The sequence below is a fragment of the Limanda limanda genome, chromosome 15 (genome assembly GCF_963576545.1).
Source record: "Limanda limanda chromosome 15, fLimLim1.1, whole genome shotgun sequence".
Classification (NCBI taxonomy): Eukaryota; Metazoa; Chordata; class Actinopteri; order Pleuronectiformes; family Pleuronectidae; genus Limanda; species Limanda limanda.
The window spans coordinates 19,611,318-19,628,170 of record NC_083650.1 but is presented as its reverse complement, the minus strand read 5'-3'; the positions used below and the strand labels follow the sequence as shown (position 1 = coordinate 19,628,170).

At 42.2% G+C, this 16,853-nt stretch overlaps 1 protein-coding gene across 1 annotated transcript in view; it reads left to right on the top strand.

The window, feature by feature from the left end:
* The first annotated feature begins 3,824 nt into the window (after positions 1–3,824).
* The window catches only part of LOC133020680 (adhesion G protein-coupled receptor A3), a 183,590-nt gene continuing 170,561 nt past the window's right edge, over positions 3,825–16,853 (top strand). The window contains exon 1 of the mRNA XM_061087349.1: positions 3,825–4,121. Coding sequence (XP_060943332.1) covers positions 3,886–4,121 — 236 coding nt within the window. The 5' untranslated portion in view covers positions 3,825–3,885. The remainder of the gene's footprint in view (positions 4,122–16,853) is intronic.

The window sequence follows — 16,853 nt, the reverse complement described above, 5'->3', positions numbered from 1 at the left end:
AAGTCATGGAGTAATAATGAGAGTCTGACATCCTGCTGCAGCCCGGCCTCTTCAAGTGGAGCAGGTAAATATTTAGTGAAGACTGTGATCGCTGCCGGCCATGGCCTATTCATCTCTGTCACCGAGTAATAATGGAGAGCTGTGAACACTAATGTGAGACAGGGAAAACACGAGAACCTGCTCTGCACAGAAACACTGTTTGCATTGCTTTGGTACGATTGACTCCATCCCTCCATCGCGCTCTAACGAGTCTTTATCTTGGGTTAACACTGCGGACTTGTTTCAGTGCTAACATTGAACTGTAGTTTTACGGTACAAATAGCCTTCTTTGGGCTGATTGTAGAGATCCCATTCAAAAAAAGAGGTTGTCGGAGTGGAAAGAAAAATAATTCCTGCCAGAAAGAAAACCTTTATCGAGCAGACTCCTGTTCACGGCTTCTGTTTTCCATTAAGAGCATACCAGTATAGTTTAGTGACTGGCCGTGGCGCTCGTCCAAGGAAATGTTTCTACAGGCTCCATTAAAGATGGATCACTTCAAATGGGGATGTCAGTTACACCAGGTGACTTCCCCGGGTTGGCATACCAGGGGTCAGCTGGCGCGAAGAAGATCCTCCTGTGCACGTGCAGGCTCGAGGTAAATATACATCTGTGTAAACAAGCGTGAGTGACAGTCGGAAAAGGGCGTCGTGGGAGCGCAGCGTTGAGCCATATGCGGATAAACATGGCAGAGGGAGAAAGGAGACGTGTTTGCCTGTCAGACAGAAGAACGGGGAGTGCGGGCCACTCGCAGGGTCAGTGGGAGCGGCTTCAAATCCTCCTTTGTGCTGGCGGGGCCTGCATTCGAGACAATGTGGATAATGAGGGAGGAATTTGGCGTGGGGCGCAGTGCACACACAACACACAGGGGGAAGGAACTTGCCCCTGCCCCAGGAGCCTGTCCAGCCAGCTGTCTCAGCTTCCGTCTCCCGGGGGCCAAACCCTCTATACAGATGATCCGGCATCAAGAGACATGATTGATGTCACTGGATACATTGTGTGGGCTGTACGAGCTCTCTGTCCTCAGATAAGAATAAGTGTATTCATGGATTATGAGATAGATAGCAGGCCACATTGTCTGTATCTGTGTCAGGAGGTGGAATTGGCAAACTGGAACGGCTTTTATTAGCACCGAACAGTGTTAATGAACGCTGAACCTGTTTTTTTCTTCCACATCTTAACATGTTTTACAGGCAGACACATTTATTATTAACTCACACCCACTTTTTCAATCACTTCAGGAGCATGGAGGAATTTTTTTAAACGGCTAAAACTCTCCTTTTCCTTGCTTTTAGAAAAAGGATTTTAAACTCAGCCATAAAAAAGCATTCACAGTCGTTAATCACCTCCACGAGTTCAACGTTGTGTTACTGTGTCAATCGGATCACTTTCCAGCTCATATTCTTTATTTATTGCCATCATTTAAATGAATGTCAGGTTTACAAGTGTGTCATTTGCTCGTAAAAGTGCCCGACGCCTGCAGCAGCTTCTCGTGCGGCTAATGAAAGCAGAGCAATATGGATCTCAGCCTATTAAGACGACACAGCAATGTACGGTTTGATTGTGGATTTATGGCCAACAGATCTTTATATTACACAGGAATCAAAGTTCTTCTGGAGATTATTGTGGTGACACAGAAGTGATTCAAGATTTTAGATCAAGCAGTGTAAATGTTTGGACTATGGTGCTGTTATTTATAGACATGAATCCTCCACAACACTAAAACATTCAGACTCAGTTTATCACCTTAAGATTTATCACTGGCGATGCTTATACAACTTTCCTCTGCTCTCTATTCAATAATGTCAGGTCGGATTCTCTCATAGAGAGGTATGATTCCCATCCATCTATCCATCCATCCATCTCACTTATCTTTTGGGAGTTGGGCATTCGCTGTTAGAGCTCCTGCTGCGGATCAGCCTCCTAAAATCAATCTGACAAGCCTCAGAATCCTCCTTTAAAACTCCCTTAAAAAAGCATGTGAATAAAATGGCTTTAACTAGACGTTTTATCGCTTTACTGTCTCATAACTTGGCGTTTGTTTACATCTGCATTTGAAGGGCATATATATTTAAATTAAGTGTATTATTTTTTTTAATTTGATCATAGTTCAAATTATTGGGATCATTGGGAGAGGCGATGGACTAGTGGCAGAAACTTGGACTATGGGCAGAGAAGGTTTCTGCTTCGTCTCTGGTTCGACTCCACGGAGAAACAACAAAAAGACCAACCTGGATTGATCTGTCCAAAAATCCAAGAGGATTCTCCCTACCCTGTCTAGTGCCCCTGAGCAAGGCACCTTACTCCCCCAACATCTGCTCCCCGGGCGCCGTACATGGCTGCCCACTGCTCTGTGTGTCCTGCACCAGATGAGTTAAAAGCAGAGGTTACATTTCCCTCCTTGCATGAGTGTGCTTGTGCATGTCTGTGCATGTGTTTGGAACAAATACATAAATGTATCTTAATGTATCATCTGAATTTGGAGTGCATATATATTTAAATCAAGTGTATTATTTTGTATTATTTAATCATAGTTCTTCTCAAACACTGTAGCAGTAGTTTTAGTCTTCTGTGCTGAGGTCAAACAGCCTTGTAATATAAATTTGTGTTATCAGCTATCAGGCTTTGTCCCAATTGGGGCCCCTGGGTGCCTGTGGAGAGAAACCCTTATTGTCAGGTCATCCAGTGATACCAGTGACAGGACTCCACTTCGACTGGAAATGAACAACAGTGTGAAAGGAATTAAAAAGGAAAAGTGTAGACTCAGTTGCAGTGGTGGGAAGTAACGAAGTAGAAATACTTTGTTACTGTACTTAAGTAGATTTTTCACATATCTGTACTTTACTTGAGTATTTATTTTCCTGACGACTTTTTACTTCTACTCTCTCTCATCTAGGGTTCAAAATTTGTAAAATTATACATTATATACATTTTATTCAAATTGTTGTTATAATTTTTCAGTCAGTTGAGATAAATCTTGAGGAGAAACATTTTGGGTTGTTTTGTGTCTGTATAGGCCTACTATAAAAAGCTCTTTGCATTTTTAATTTTGGTACTTGTACTTTTACTTTTGATACTTAAGTACATTTCAACACCAGATACTTTTGATACTTAAGTACTTTTAATATGAGCTACTTTAAGACCTTTACTCCAGTCATTTTCTGACGGGTGACTTTCACTTTTACCGAAGTCACTTTCAGGTAAGATATCTGTACTTTTACTCAAGTATGGCTTTCAAGTACTTTATACACCACTGCTCAGTTGTGTGTTTGTGGTGTTGGTGATGTGAGAAGAGGTGGCCACGCTGAGCCTGTCAGGACCTCGGTGGGGAGGGACCTTGTGGACACTCGCAGGCGCAACAAGTCCAACGGAGGTGGTGAGAAGCAGAAGTGCAGGATGAGAGTGAGAGTGACGGAGACAGGAGACTTTGCGTAAAGTGGATAATGAGACAGCATTTCTCAACACCAGCACTTGTTTGATTGATGCTGCTTCGCGTAAAAAGGAAGAAGGACGCGTCGCGGGTGAGAAATGTTTCCGGACTTTGAAAGCGCACCGGTGGAACTTTCCCCAGCGCAGGAGACAAACTGCAGGGATTCAAACTGGAGCAAATGAGGGGAAAATGCAGCTTTTTACAACACACAGGTTCAACTTCACGTCCAGGTCCAACGCTAAGAGTGGAGTCCAAAGTTTCCGAATCTGGCGCCTGGAGACGCAGCAGGTGAGCGGCGGGACATGAGGTCCGGACTGAAGGGAGACACCGAGAGATGGTCCCGACCCATCACGGAAACTGGGAGGACGTTACTTGACAGGAGCGTGTGTTTTAAAAGAATAATCCCAGTCCGCCAGCTATGAGAGCGCCGATGGGTTTACTGTGCGTAATGGTCGCGCTGGTCCTGGGGCTGTGGGAGACCAGCGTGGCCAACAGGAACTGCCCCGACCTGATCGTTGACAGCTGTCACTGCTCGGCGGAGAGGTCCAAGGAGCTCAGCAGGCAGCAGCCGCTCCGGGTCAAGGTGGTCTGTGAGGATGTGGACCTGACGGACCCCCTGCAGCCCAGCTCCGTCCCCAACACCACTGTGTCCCTGTAAGTGCATGGCTCTCATCCACAGGTTCCAAATCCCCCCCTGACACTAACATATCAGGAACACTGGCACTGTTCAATCAGCAGGTTTTTGAAAATGTGCAAAATATGGAAAGGGCAAAGCGATAGGATGTATTGTGTGTCAGACAAATCACTTAACAAATCCTGAATAGGAAAGTCTGTGGTGACAGACATGGCAGACGTGTAAAACCCTGTACCTGTGAAGTTAAAGGTTGGCCTTTGGTCTAAAGTTGTTTAAACTATATCAGGTTTGAGTTGAGATTCTTTTTAAAATGTTAAAAATTCTGACACACCACTAAAGTCATTCTTATTCACTTTTGTCCTGAAATAACTGCCTGGGGGCATTGCACCTGAGAGACTTGTCTCTGAGGACTCTGTGTCTATCATGGGGACCACCTGACTGAATTAGATTGTATATATGTAAATTCGAATTTTCATTAGTCGTCTTGGTAGGAATAGGGTCTTTTTGGAATAAAGGCAAATGATATGTGTTGCAGGGAGATGTAGTGATTCAAACACATCTCTAAAAAGCTACAAAATTTATCTACAAGATTTTTAAGCTCTGATACTTTACTGGCTATAAGACGTTACCCAGATCGGGGATTCTCTCTGATTAACTCTGTTTTTAAACGGCTATACTGACTCTGCTTTAGTTGGAGACATGTATAAATTAAAATTACAGTGTGCAGTTCTCTCTTGTTGCTACTGAGGCCTTTCAGAGCTCCATGTGGATGTGTCAGCTTCACCTGTCCTGAGCCTTTACAGTTGCCACATCAGCCTGAGTCTTTCAAATTTCTCCCACCACCTTATAAACATTGTAATCTGAGTTATTTAAACATCAATTCGGCGATAGACAGAGTAGCACTAAACGTCCTTCTTCCCTATGTGAGCAGATGCACAGATTGACTGCTGGATTAATAGTCTGTTTTATTCTCGGGAATTTAAGATCTGCCTTTGGAGTGTAAAAGCTAATGTTAGATGTAAAGGCCCTTGACAAGTTATGGCCGACCACTCATTCTGAACCTTGAGTGCAGTTGATTAATGGAAGCACTTTGCTTACTGCAATTTAGTTGGAGTGGTGTATGCTTCCGTGTAGGCAGGGGTGCTTTTGTTCTTGTGTGGAGTGGCTAATGGCTTTATTTTGTTTTCAGCATGCGTCAGAGGTGAGGCGGTTCTGCAGCTCGCAGGTACTAACCAAGTTTGATTTCTAAAGTGGTCAATTTAGATGAACAACGCTACTAAGACTTAAAATGATACCACAATTATCAAACCAACTGGATTCTTGCAAAGAAATTAGATCTTTTCCTCAGTTGACTTGATAGATCTGAAGCGATGCTGCTGTACAAATTGGCCATTTCCTCCTCAGTGAGTCCTATTCCGTGGTGCACTGAATCCCAGCGCTGAGTTCTAGCTGGCCAGGAAGCAGTTTTCCTGCGTTAGGAAATGTGACCTTTGTCGTGCTGAAGTGGCCTCTCTGCTCGCTCTTTTGTTTAGATGTGCTGTGCAAATAAACAGATTTATCAAGGGAAGCATGCACATACCGATCTCCCCCTGTGGACTGCCCAGATCTAACCCAGATATACACTAACCCACATCCAAATGCCACCTCTAATTAAAGACACACACACACACACATCAGTCTTTTCCTTCTGCGACGTGTGTATAAGCTCATGAGGAACAAACCCTGCAATAATGCAGCACCTTGCAATTGCAAAAAAAAAACAGCACATGAATGAACATTAGCATAAATAATATAATTAAAAATAAACTGTACACAAGAGTCTGTCAGTAACCCTCTGTGCAGTTGTAACGAAGAGAACAGCCGTGAGCGTGGTCATCCTAACAGCAGTCTAACACCCTCCCTAGATTAACACCTCCGCCTGTTTTCCTTATCGTCCATAGGGGGGGGGCTGACAGCTCTGTTGACCTTGGGACCTGTGTGGTTTAATCGTTTGAACAACAGAGGCAGCCTCTCTCCACGGAGGAGAGCAGCAGCTGAGATTGTAGCAGACACCTGTCTCAGGCAGCACTCAAACAGGAGGACACGCTGCTTGTCCAGGGGGAGAAGAGGGACAGATCGCCCCAGAGACAAGGGAGATAGAGGGAGAGATGGGAGATGGATGTCGAGTGGCAGCGAAAGAGCCATTCAAGGAACGGAAGGGGAAGATGCTGGGAAAAGATGGGAAGTGTTTGTTGAAACATCACTTGACTGAGGCTGATTTAGATGATGTGACTGCTACAAAGTGATTGTGTGGATGGGGACGTGCTTGTTGCACTGTCTCAGCTGATTGTAACTGAGCCTCAGAGTCTCTTCACCGCTGGAGACTGCTTACAAACAGAAACACAGCTTGCATATCTAAAATCCTCTCCCTGAGTGTTGTGCTGCAACCAGACCCGGGTCACACTTTGTATTGTGTTCCCACTGTTTATCTTACCTGCTGAGTGTGCCTCGCTGTGTTTAGTTTTTTTCAACCATTGTGTGAATGTTGTGAAGTCTTTTTTTTTTTTTTTAACCACAGTAGGCACCTGTTGTTACGAACTAAGCTCTGAAAACCCACTGAGAAAGTACTGAGCAGATTGAGAGAGAGATTTCAGTCAGGAGTTGGTGGAGGCCAAAAACAGAGTGAAAAGAACTTTAAGTGAATTTAAACTTCATGCCAGCCGAACTTTTTGAAGATGTGTTTGTGCTGGCCTTCTTCCTTTCATCACGTGTTCCATCTTGTTGCCGCCTCTCGTTATATCTTTAGACTTGCACAAGTTGAGGCCATCTATCTGATACTTTTTCTAAAAACTAGTACTGTTGGCCAACAACCTCATCATTCAGTTCTGCAGATTAATTAAAGTTGTCAATTGACCAATTGATCACTGATAAAAAAAACTAAAACAAATGTTACTTTTTACTGTATTATTGTATTGCTCTATTTCCACCACCAAAAATGTTTACCCTCCAAAAAGGCCCTTTGGATAGTCCTTCGATAGACTAGGGGGACAGTGCTTTCCAGGTACAAGTACCGGGAACCTTTTAAGCTTGTAGTCCTGAAGATGCCTGATTGGCCGAGGACTCCAGCATTTTATTTCATTTAATTGGATTTTTAACCATAAGAACATAATTTTGAGTGTTTATATAGTCTTTGTTAATGGTGCTCATCTCTTTCCTGATCAATATAAGCAGGATGTCAATCTGCCATGTTTGCTGTTGGAGTGTTGCTCGATTAACATAGCGTAATTGTTGTGGTATGGTTTCTCAATTTCTGCCTCCTGCTAGACTGAGTTTGAACAGCTTGATGTAACTGTTGGTTTATTTATATGTCAGTTGTCTAATTTGCAGAATCTCTCTTTGTCTGTGGACCACTGTGGAAACGGAGGCGAACAATGGTCTTCAGGAACCTCATAGTCCCTGAGAATGCTAGAAGTGTTCGGGATACCTTTGTTCGAAATGTAGCATATGATACTAAAAGCTTGTTGTCAGAATTTGTAGAAAAACCCATGAGAGGTGCTTTGTTTTATCAAATTTAATCTTTTTTTCAAATCACAAAGCTCCTCAAAGGCCTGGTGGTGTCCTGACTGAGGGAGAGATCAACGTCATCCTCTCAAAGAAAGAGGGAAGGGGGCTGTTTTTGGCGTCAAGAGGGAAGTGACCAGGAAGAGGCCTTTCCTGGCCCCAAACCACGACAATAAGCTGTCAGTCATCATACCAGTAGAGAGAAAGACCCATGAGACACCACAGGAAACAAGGCTGTTGATTTAAATATTGTGCTGCTGCACTGGATACGCTGTCATTTCATTCTATGGCTTGATCAAAGGGGTCAGAGGTTTATATCGAACTGAGTGCATCCTCGCAGAAAAATGTCGAATGCCTGAACACACTCGCATTTTCTTGTTTATTTTTCCTCGAATGTCTTTCTGCATTCTCTCATCTTATGCTTTTGTACTGCTATAAATATAAATCTGTATATTCTTCTCTGCTCCCTCCTTCTCATATTCACTCCCTCTCTCTCATTTTCTCTTGCTGTTATCCCTCCGAGGGCTTTTTTCTCCTCTGCCGAGGTGCTGTTTGTGCTCTACCCTCCTCCGAGTTCTGAGTACTTCTACATGAATATTTCATTGACGTGCACACATAGGCCGTTCATATCCTCCCGTGCATTACCTCACTGACAAAACCTGTGAGCGCGTAAAGCGTCAAGAAATTCAGAGTGTTAAATGTGTTAAATGCTTTAAATGATATGTCTCACACACACACACACACACACACACACAAACACACACACACACACACACACAAACTCACAGACAGAGAGATGTCTGTTGATCTAAAGAGATGTGACCAAAATGACCCTGTGAAAATATGTTGCATCTCCCATGTCGAGCTGCGAGCAGTCATGCCATTCACTTTTTTCTCAGTGACTCTCTGTAGGCTTCTCCTGTGCTTAGCTCCACTGATATGGAACATTTAAAAAACAGCAAAAGGTTCATCTTTAGATGAGTGCACTCTCCAATGTCAGTCGTCTAAGTCCCAGAGGGTGTAATACTTTTAATATCTGCAGCACTTTCCTTTCTTCAATAGCTCAAGCCAAGGACAAGTTTGAACATTTCTGAGCGCAGGACTGGTGGGGTCAGGGCCGAGCTGGAACACTGCTGCATGCTAGAAACTGCCAGTCTCCTTAATGAGTCGCTATCGATTAATGCCTGCGCCAGAAAAGGATTAGTGTTTTGTCAAGGTTTCTTCCAGGCGGCTGCAGATGTGTATTGATACATCACTCAGAGATTGTGCAGGTCCACCGGCCCTCAGATTGGCTTTGTGAAACGCTCCTTAACTACCGTTCATGTGGCGTGCTTTAAAGAAACGGGTGATCAGTTTTGCTTTAGACAGTAATGATTCACTGATCAAGAGTTCATGACTGCCGGGGGAGGGAGGAGTCTGTAAATTGTTCTACAGTCTTGGAGAAAACCAAGAATATGTCGAAACCCAGACTTACCATCTAAAAATATTAGGTAAAGATAAATACAGTGTCTGCCAAGGATACTTCTGTGCTCTGCTTTCCCTGCCTCCTCCCTCCACCGCTGAGTAAATACTTATGTCACTTAAAGGGTCATAAATTCGAGAGAGCAGAGGAGGCCAACTTAGAGGCATGTTGCCTTTTCCCTGTTTTCAGACTCATTGTGAAACAAGGTGATTAAAGCCCTGATGTGTGCTGCTTCTGTTCACAGCGGGAACCACATTAGCTCTCTTTCCTGTCTTACAGGAGCCCAGACGTGCCTTAATCGGCGCTGTGTGGTGGTGTGTGTTGCTCATGACTGTGTGGACATGCATAGTGGGTTTGAATCAGTGAGTCACAGCGTATGTGTTCATGAAGTCGCAGTATTTGTCACTTAAAAAAATCATCTCCCCTCTTTCACGTCTATCAGCCAATATTCCATTACCATTCCATTAACCATTTAGGCAAATGGCTTTCTAAGAACTTTGGCAAAATAGGCTTCCTACAACATGTTAGATGTCTACTGCCCACATCTTTGACAAATCAATGATTACACTTAAAGCGTAATTATTAAAGAAATTCAGGAATAGGGTTGTGGTTTGAAAGCATTTTATAGAAATTGAATCCATGAGAATTACACCACTTGCTTGCATGTGTATTCATGTGCAAAATGGAACTCAGTAGAGCGCGTACCTCCACCAAGGCCCAACAGTCCTCTAAAATTCAATCAAGCATAATTGCACATTCTCATAGATATCAGTTCCCTACACATGCTGGTTTTTTATCGAGATCCATGAATCATTGCCGCGGCAATCAGTAAAAATCTTTAAAACTGCCAACTCTCGCAATGTAAAGGGAAAGTGAACAAAAATTCAATATTTCCCCCTGATCAGCAGCAACATTTAATGGGTTCTTCCTGACCCATACCACCTCCTTCCATCATGGTTCATGGTAATCCATCCAGTTATCCTGCTAACCATCAAACAAACATACACAAATGGAAACATAACCTTACCGGAAGTAATAAAAACAAAAAGACCTGAAAACCATTCTACTGGTGTATAAAACTCCCAGAGGTCTTTAACTGATCTAGAGCATTTTGACAAGTGACTCAAATAACTAATGTTCATTAGCGGCAGCTGATATGATCTGTTACCAGACATAGTATAGGATAGTATAATGCAAAAATCAGCACTGACTAAACATAAGAAGCCCGATACCATTGGAATGGTGTCTGTGATTCTTTTTGTTAATAAAGAAGTGAAACAAGTATTTGATTAGAGATACGTCAGTGTTGGACCTTTGGAAATCTGGGTATTTAGCAGGCAACAGAAATGTATTGTGGACTACAATTCCATCTGCCCTGTTGCTGCCTGGCAGTGGCACAAAATGTAGAATGCAGTGTGTGTCATGAGAGACACCAATTCTCAGCAATAATCTCCACATATTTTATCACTAAATACTTTAATTTACCACCGATAAATCTGCAATGCCAAAAGTTCTATAAATTTAAACTTTTTGAAGTGTCCCATTTTTCAAATCACAAGTTATTGCATTAACCCTATGGTTAATTTGTATGACCGAGTAGTATATTTAGAAGAAAAAAAAAGAGACCTCAAGAATAAGTTTGTAACAAAACAAGAATGAAGTCGTACTATTACAATAACTGAGTCAATATATTTTGAGAACAATTTGGAGAAAATAAGCAGCAAGTAGAACTCTGCTCTCCAGAGCTCCATTAACAAACATTCAAAGTCCTGATACTTATAATAATGTGTTGACTTGAGGCAAATCCATAACTAAACATGTAATATGTGAAACCTATACTAAAGTGTAACTTAACTAGATGTTCCACATTCCTCATTTTAATGCAAGTGACCAGCTAATTTCCCCTCTAAAATGACACAGCCTAAAATGAAGACTTTATTCTCATTATCTCAGACTTTTTCTCCTTTTTTACGTGACCATAACAGTCCATGGTAAATTTATTCTACGAGATCAAATAACCTTTTCTTTACACTCATCTCTGTAATGGTGTCACAGGTGTTCTCATCTCGAGACCATGTGAAACCTCTTCATACTGTACTGTAGACAACCCCTGAAACACCGTCTGTTTCCCATCCAAGATAAATGTTAGTAGATATGAAATATGTTATTTTGGTTAGCCGTGTCTAGTAACCCGATCTTCTAAAATAACAGAGGGCTGCCTGTGTGAAGAGCCGGTGTGGATCCACATGTTTGTAATAGTTCACATTGTGATCTTTCCTCCACTTGGTCGTCATGACTGGTGCTTCGGATGACATCTGCTGAATCTATTTCTGCTTCTGTCCTCCGATAATAACACTGTTGGATGTCCCTGGTCCGTGGCATCCCGGCTGCTTTCTTGAGCGGTGACTTTTTCGCTGGAAATATCCCATCTGTGACGTGGAGGGAGAACGAAGGCCAGAGCTGCTGTTTTAGAGAAGAGTTGATATGAATCTCACTCACTATGTTTAATAACTCCTACTGTAGCCTCGAAGCTCAAGGACTGAATTCTAATGTGACTTTGGAATGATTAAATTCAGGCCTGTAACTCTAAAATGTCAAAAAATAATGAAGAATCTTGTCATGAAAAATCATGTGAGATTAAGTAAAAGTTTCATGGTATCCAGCCAACAGGCCAGATTTAGCCATGGAATGCACATATAATATCACTCTTATACTAACTAGCTGAGTGTTGAATGTGGTGACAACAGGGGAGAGATTGGGCTGAGCTGCTCAATGTAATTTGATCTTATTTGATACATGCACATACTATATAATGTGTCAGAAGTCCAGAGACCTAACATTATGTAAGGAGCCAAAAACATAGGCTCAACAGTTTGTGCAAAGCCAAAGTGTCAAGACATGGCTGTAGCAAATAATAAAACACCATAATCCTTTTAAAACTCATAAAGCAGACAAAGTTTAGGAACATTTTGAATCAGGATCAATAGTGTTCCTTGCCCCATGGGTCTGAGTGTGTTATGAGAATGGCATTAATGAACATTACCAGTTGATTGTCTATTGATTTCAGCTTTAATAAGTTTGTGAAGATTCACAGTTATGCAGGTCATGGTTATCTAAGAAGAATCGAGGGCAAGTGGACTTGGTTGTAGATACTTGGAGAATGTTCACCTCTTAGGCTTCTTCAGTCATGTAGTACTTAGATTTTAAAATGATGAGTTATTACATCGTTCAATGGTGGAGATTGTAGGATTTAGGGGATCTGTTTGAGCAGATTTAATTGAAATTATTCATAATATATAACAATATTCATAATTGTGTTTTCTTTTGAGTATTATCACCCAAAAGTAGACATTTGTTTTTGTTTCTTGGTTAAATCCATATGAATGAATCAAATCTACATAGGTAGCAAGTCCACTTGCTGTGAAACAGCCATCTTTCTTTAGAAGCCCTGAAAGAACAAACCCAACACTGGCTCTAGAGACTTCACCAGCCCTACCTCCAAACAATAGCATTCACTTTTTGTTGTAATTTCATCTTTTTTACTGTAAATGCTTATATCACACAACAACTGCTCTTACTTCTATTCACTGCATCCTGTGGATGTACTGTATATTGCATTATCATTTTTGCACTATTCCAGTTTGCACTACTCTCATCCTATCCACCGTGTTCCATCACAACTGCATACTATGTGTATATTATGTCGTACTGTATGATTTGAGTTCTTATTATGCACACAGTACTTATATGTTCTGTCTACTTATATGTTTACATTGGGGATTAGAGAGAAACGGCATTTCATTCCCGTCTATGTCTTGAACGTATGGCAGACTTCAATATAAAGTTGACTTTGACTTGACCTTGACTTCTCCTGAACAAATGGAAAGGTAAGGGTGAGGGAAAGGGTATTATTTGGTTTCAATCCTAGAACTCACCAGTAGCTGCCAGAAAACTAAAATGCACGTCCTTTATTAAAAGGTTATTATTAATTCTTCCCTACCAACTTTTTTCAACCTTTGCTATTTTGAGCTCACAAAGCACAAAATGCTCTTTGTTATTTATTTGGCAGAATTGTGGAAGTTCACCATTTGCCAGGTCTACTGCATGTTTGGCTGTGACTCCTGTAGGAACACAGTAAGCAATGACAAAGACCATTTGCTGCAGCCAACAGAGACAATGCTGAGTCCGTGCTCTCCTCCCTCATTGAAAGCAGCTTATCCGCAGAGAACATAATTGATAACGTAAATACAGAGTTGGACGGTTGCTCCAGAAGTTTGTCATGGGTTGTTTACATAATGTTCAATTCTGTTTTTCCTGTTATTTCCTGGATGTTACGCAGAGGCCTGAGATAGGCATGCAGGGGTCAGCAAGCAGACACGTGCACACACACACACACACACACACACACACACACACACACACACACACACACACACACACACACACACACACACACACACACACACACACACACACACACACTCTGGACACGCTTGAGTTTGCACAAACAGAGGCTGCCTGTCCCTGAGTGGAGCGTCTGTCCGCAGAGGGAGGTGTAGCGGTCTGGGGAACAGAGGAGACGTGGGACAAAACACAGTGACAGCATTGGTATCCCATGATCTCAGTGTTGACGACCATCACCTCATCACTCCATCTGTACGTGGCTTTAAAAGGGGCTGCTGCTGTGTTTCAGAACTTGGAAGTGTTAGTATAGATAGATGCTTGAAATAAAAGAATGAACTCCACTTGGCCTCTGAAGCTGAGACTGTTTCCGATAAATCCACATGTGAAATATTGGGAAATGGACCCATTCAGTCTTCCAAGCAGTTTCTCACCTTGTCCAGTTGACTTCATGCTGGTTTTTATCTGCTGCAGTTTTCAGCTCTTGGGGAGCTTTGTGTCAATATGAATCCGATCTGACAGAACCCCAGCAGAATATTGATGTCTGGATCAACAACCATAAAAATCCATATGAATAATTGCTTACTCACTTTTGCCTGCCTAAATGACTACTGGTAAATAATATAGTCCCTTCCTACACAGTATTACCCAGTGAATTATACAAGCTCCCACCTGTTTGCCTCAAAGTTCACTGTAGACTAAAATGAGGAACTTGATAGTCCCCGCCGCCTCTGTATTCGTAGACAGGACATGAACCAAACTAAGCTGTTTTCAAACATGACCTGCAGGTAAAGTCCGGAGAATTCAACCTTTCACACATGCACAATGCAGTGGGGGAGTCTCTGCACAGATGTGCTCACAATAGGATATCCAGGATATTTTGGCTTGTTTTTTTTACATTGGGAGGAAGTGGTGACGTCTCGGCCGGTTCATCCATGCTCTGCTAAACCCATCCTCAAAGGAGTGATCGTCCATCGGAACCTTAACGATTTACTTTGGTCTCCATTTACTTTAAAAGCAACAATACGAGACGAAACCTAAGAAGGCTATAAGCAGCCTGTTTGTCTGGTCTGAGTAGCAGCTTATCAATTGATGAATTGTATTATATGTCTCTTGTATAGACTATTTAATCCTGACTATTTGTCCCATTCTGGGAGAGGCCCAAATGTAAATACAGATGTGAATGTTAAGATGAATTTGCTGACACAAGTCTGTGTCCATCCTGGCCTTGAGAGGCAACTTCCTGTCTTCACTCCCGCTTTTTCCTGCCAAGACAACTGTTATCACTCTGGGGAGAGATAGGAACTTTCCCATAAGAATATGCAAAAGCAAGGTTGTTATATGAAGTAACAAAAATGCGCTTTATTCATAAATTTCCAGAGCATTTTTCTTACTAGTTTTGTCTAGACAAATACACGATTTTATACATTCTTGTGTCTAGATTGAGCAGAAGTTGAATTATTGTATGTGTTTGTCTGTCCAGAGTGTGAGTCTCCACCGTGACATTTTCAGTGCGCGCACTTCCGCTTGGCTCCCCAGCAGTCTGTCCTAGCAATTTGCCTGTTCAGCACAATGCATTGTGGGATCCCACTGCTTAATCCTAGGGTTAAAATTGAGTATACGTTCCCTGCAGCTATAACAAGCGCTCTGTCGTCACAGAGAAGGCTGGTGACACATCCCAATTACCTCTCTCTCTCTCTCTCTCTCTCTCTCTCTCTCGCTCTCTCGCTCCCTCTGAACCTGGCCAGTCACATCCAATGCCCACCTTTTCAGAAGAAGGGTAGGATGATGGAGGGGAGTGACCCTGTGCAACTATGTGTGTGCATACATGTGTGTGGTCATGTGCTGACAGGAGATAAGCATAATCACACATTCAAAGATGGGTTTCAGCCGTCAAAGCACATGGCCAGGCACATATCCACAGTGTCACAGACGCAGAGCAGCCCTGCAGAGGATGATTTAAGAGCTGGCGAGAGAAATCAATATTTTATCAGACATGAAATCCAGAAACGCTGTCCAAGGTGTATTTTAAATGATGTGAATCTGGGCCTGTAGAATAAGCGCAATATAAATCATTAGCTGCTCGCCCTGTTGCACTGTGGCTCACAGCACCCAATAAATTGTGTGGGTGTGTGTGTGTGTAAAAAGCAATATAGCTGTATAAGATTTTTTGATACAAACTATGACATATTTGTATATGTATGGTGCAGTGCAACAACCTATAGACACAACAACTCTAAGCTTCCCAAACATCCCCGCTGGAGACGTCCAGCTCACTGACTCAGTTTCTGCAGAGAGTTGATTCCTCTAGTTCCTGTCACATGATAATTTTCTCTGACAGTTAACATTTTTCAGACTTCATTTTCTCTGAGCCCATCGTCTGTGACACATGTCAGATATTTGGGTGTTTGACAGATTTTTCTCACTGGTTCATTTCCCGCTGTTCAGTTGTCAGGAGACACTCGTCATGAACGTGTTTCCTCAGCGGCAGCAGAACGTGTTACATTATATTTCAGAAACTCCTGCAGGTTAAACTTGACCGAGGAAAGGATTTTAAAGCGCATTTATTCTGAATGACTCTTAGGATTAACCTGAAGACACTCACTAACCTTGCAACATAATAAGGCTTCAAATTCCCCTTAATGCAACACTCTTTAAATCTCTGTAGTTCCCTGCTCTCTCAAAAAGAATATCTGTTTTAATACATAAATGCACAACTGTACTTAAGTCTTATAATTTGAGGCAAAACCCTGAGCACCAATAACAGATTATCACCTCGTGCGTTAATGATGCTTGAGCAGTGTGTGCCAAGTTACACATCCAGCAGATACAGAGCAACATCAGGGAAGTATCTGAGTGTTTACTTGCTAAAGTAAATATCCAGTGCAACTGATCACTGACCACAGACATGATTCCCTTCCTCATTAGCTCACATATCACTCCACCAATTCTAACCTTCATCTTCACAAAAATAAATCTCATCTTTCAATAGTTTGGAGGTTTTTCATGCTTGCCCCACCTACAAGTTAACCAATGCTATGGGATATTTAACATCAAACCACCAAATGTGTATGTGTGTTACTATACTTGTTACATTTTATTTTCCAGCCTTGAACAACAATTTTCGCAGTCAAGGATTATATTATATTACACGAGTGGCTGTGACCCAGGAGGTAGAGCGGGTTATCCACTAACCAGAAGGTCAGCAGTTTGATCCCAGTCTCCCCCATTCTGGCAGCGTGTGTGATTGATGTGCGATAGAGAAAGTGCATGCAAACGCTATACTGTAAAGTGCTTGAAAACCAGTACTCTACACTGGCATGTACCCAAAGCTCAGGTATCAGTACTT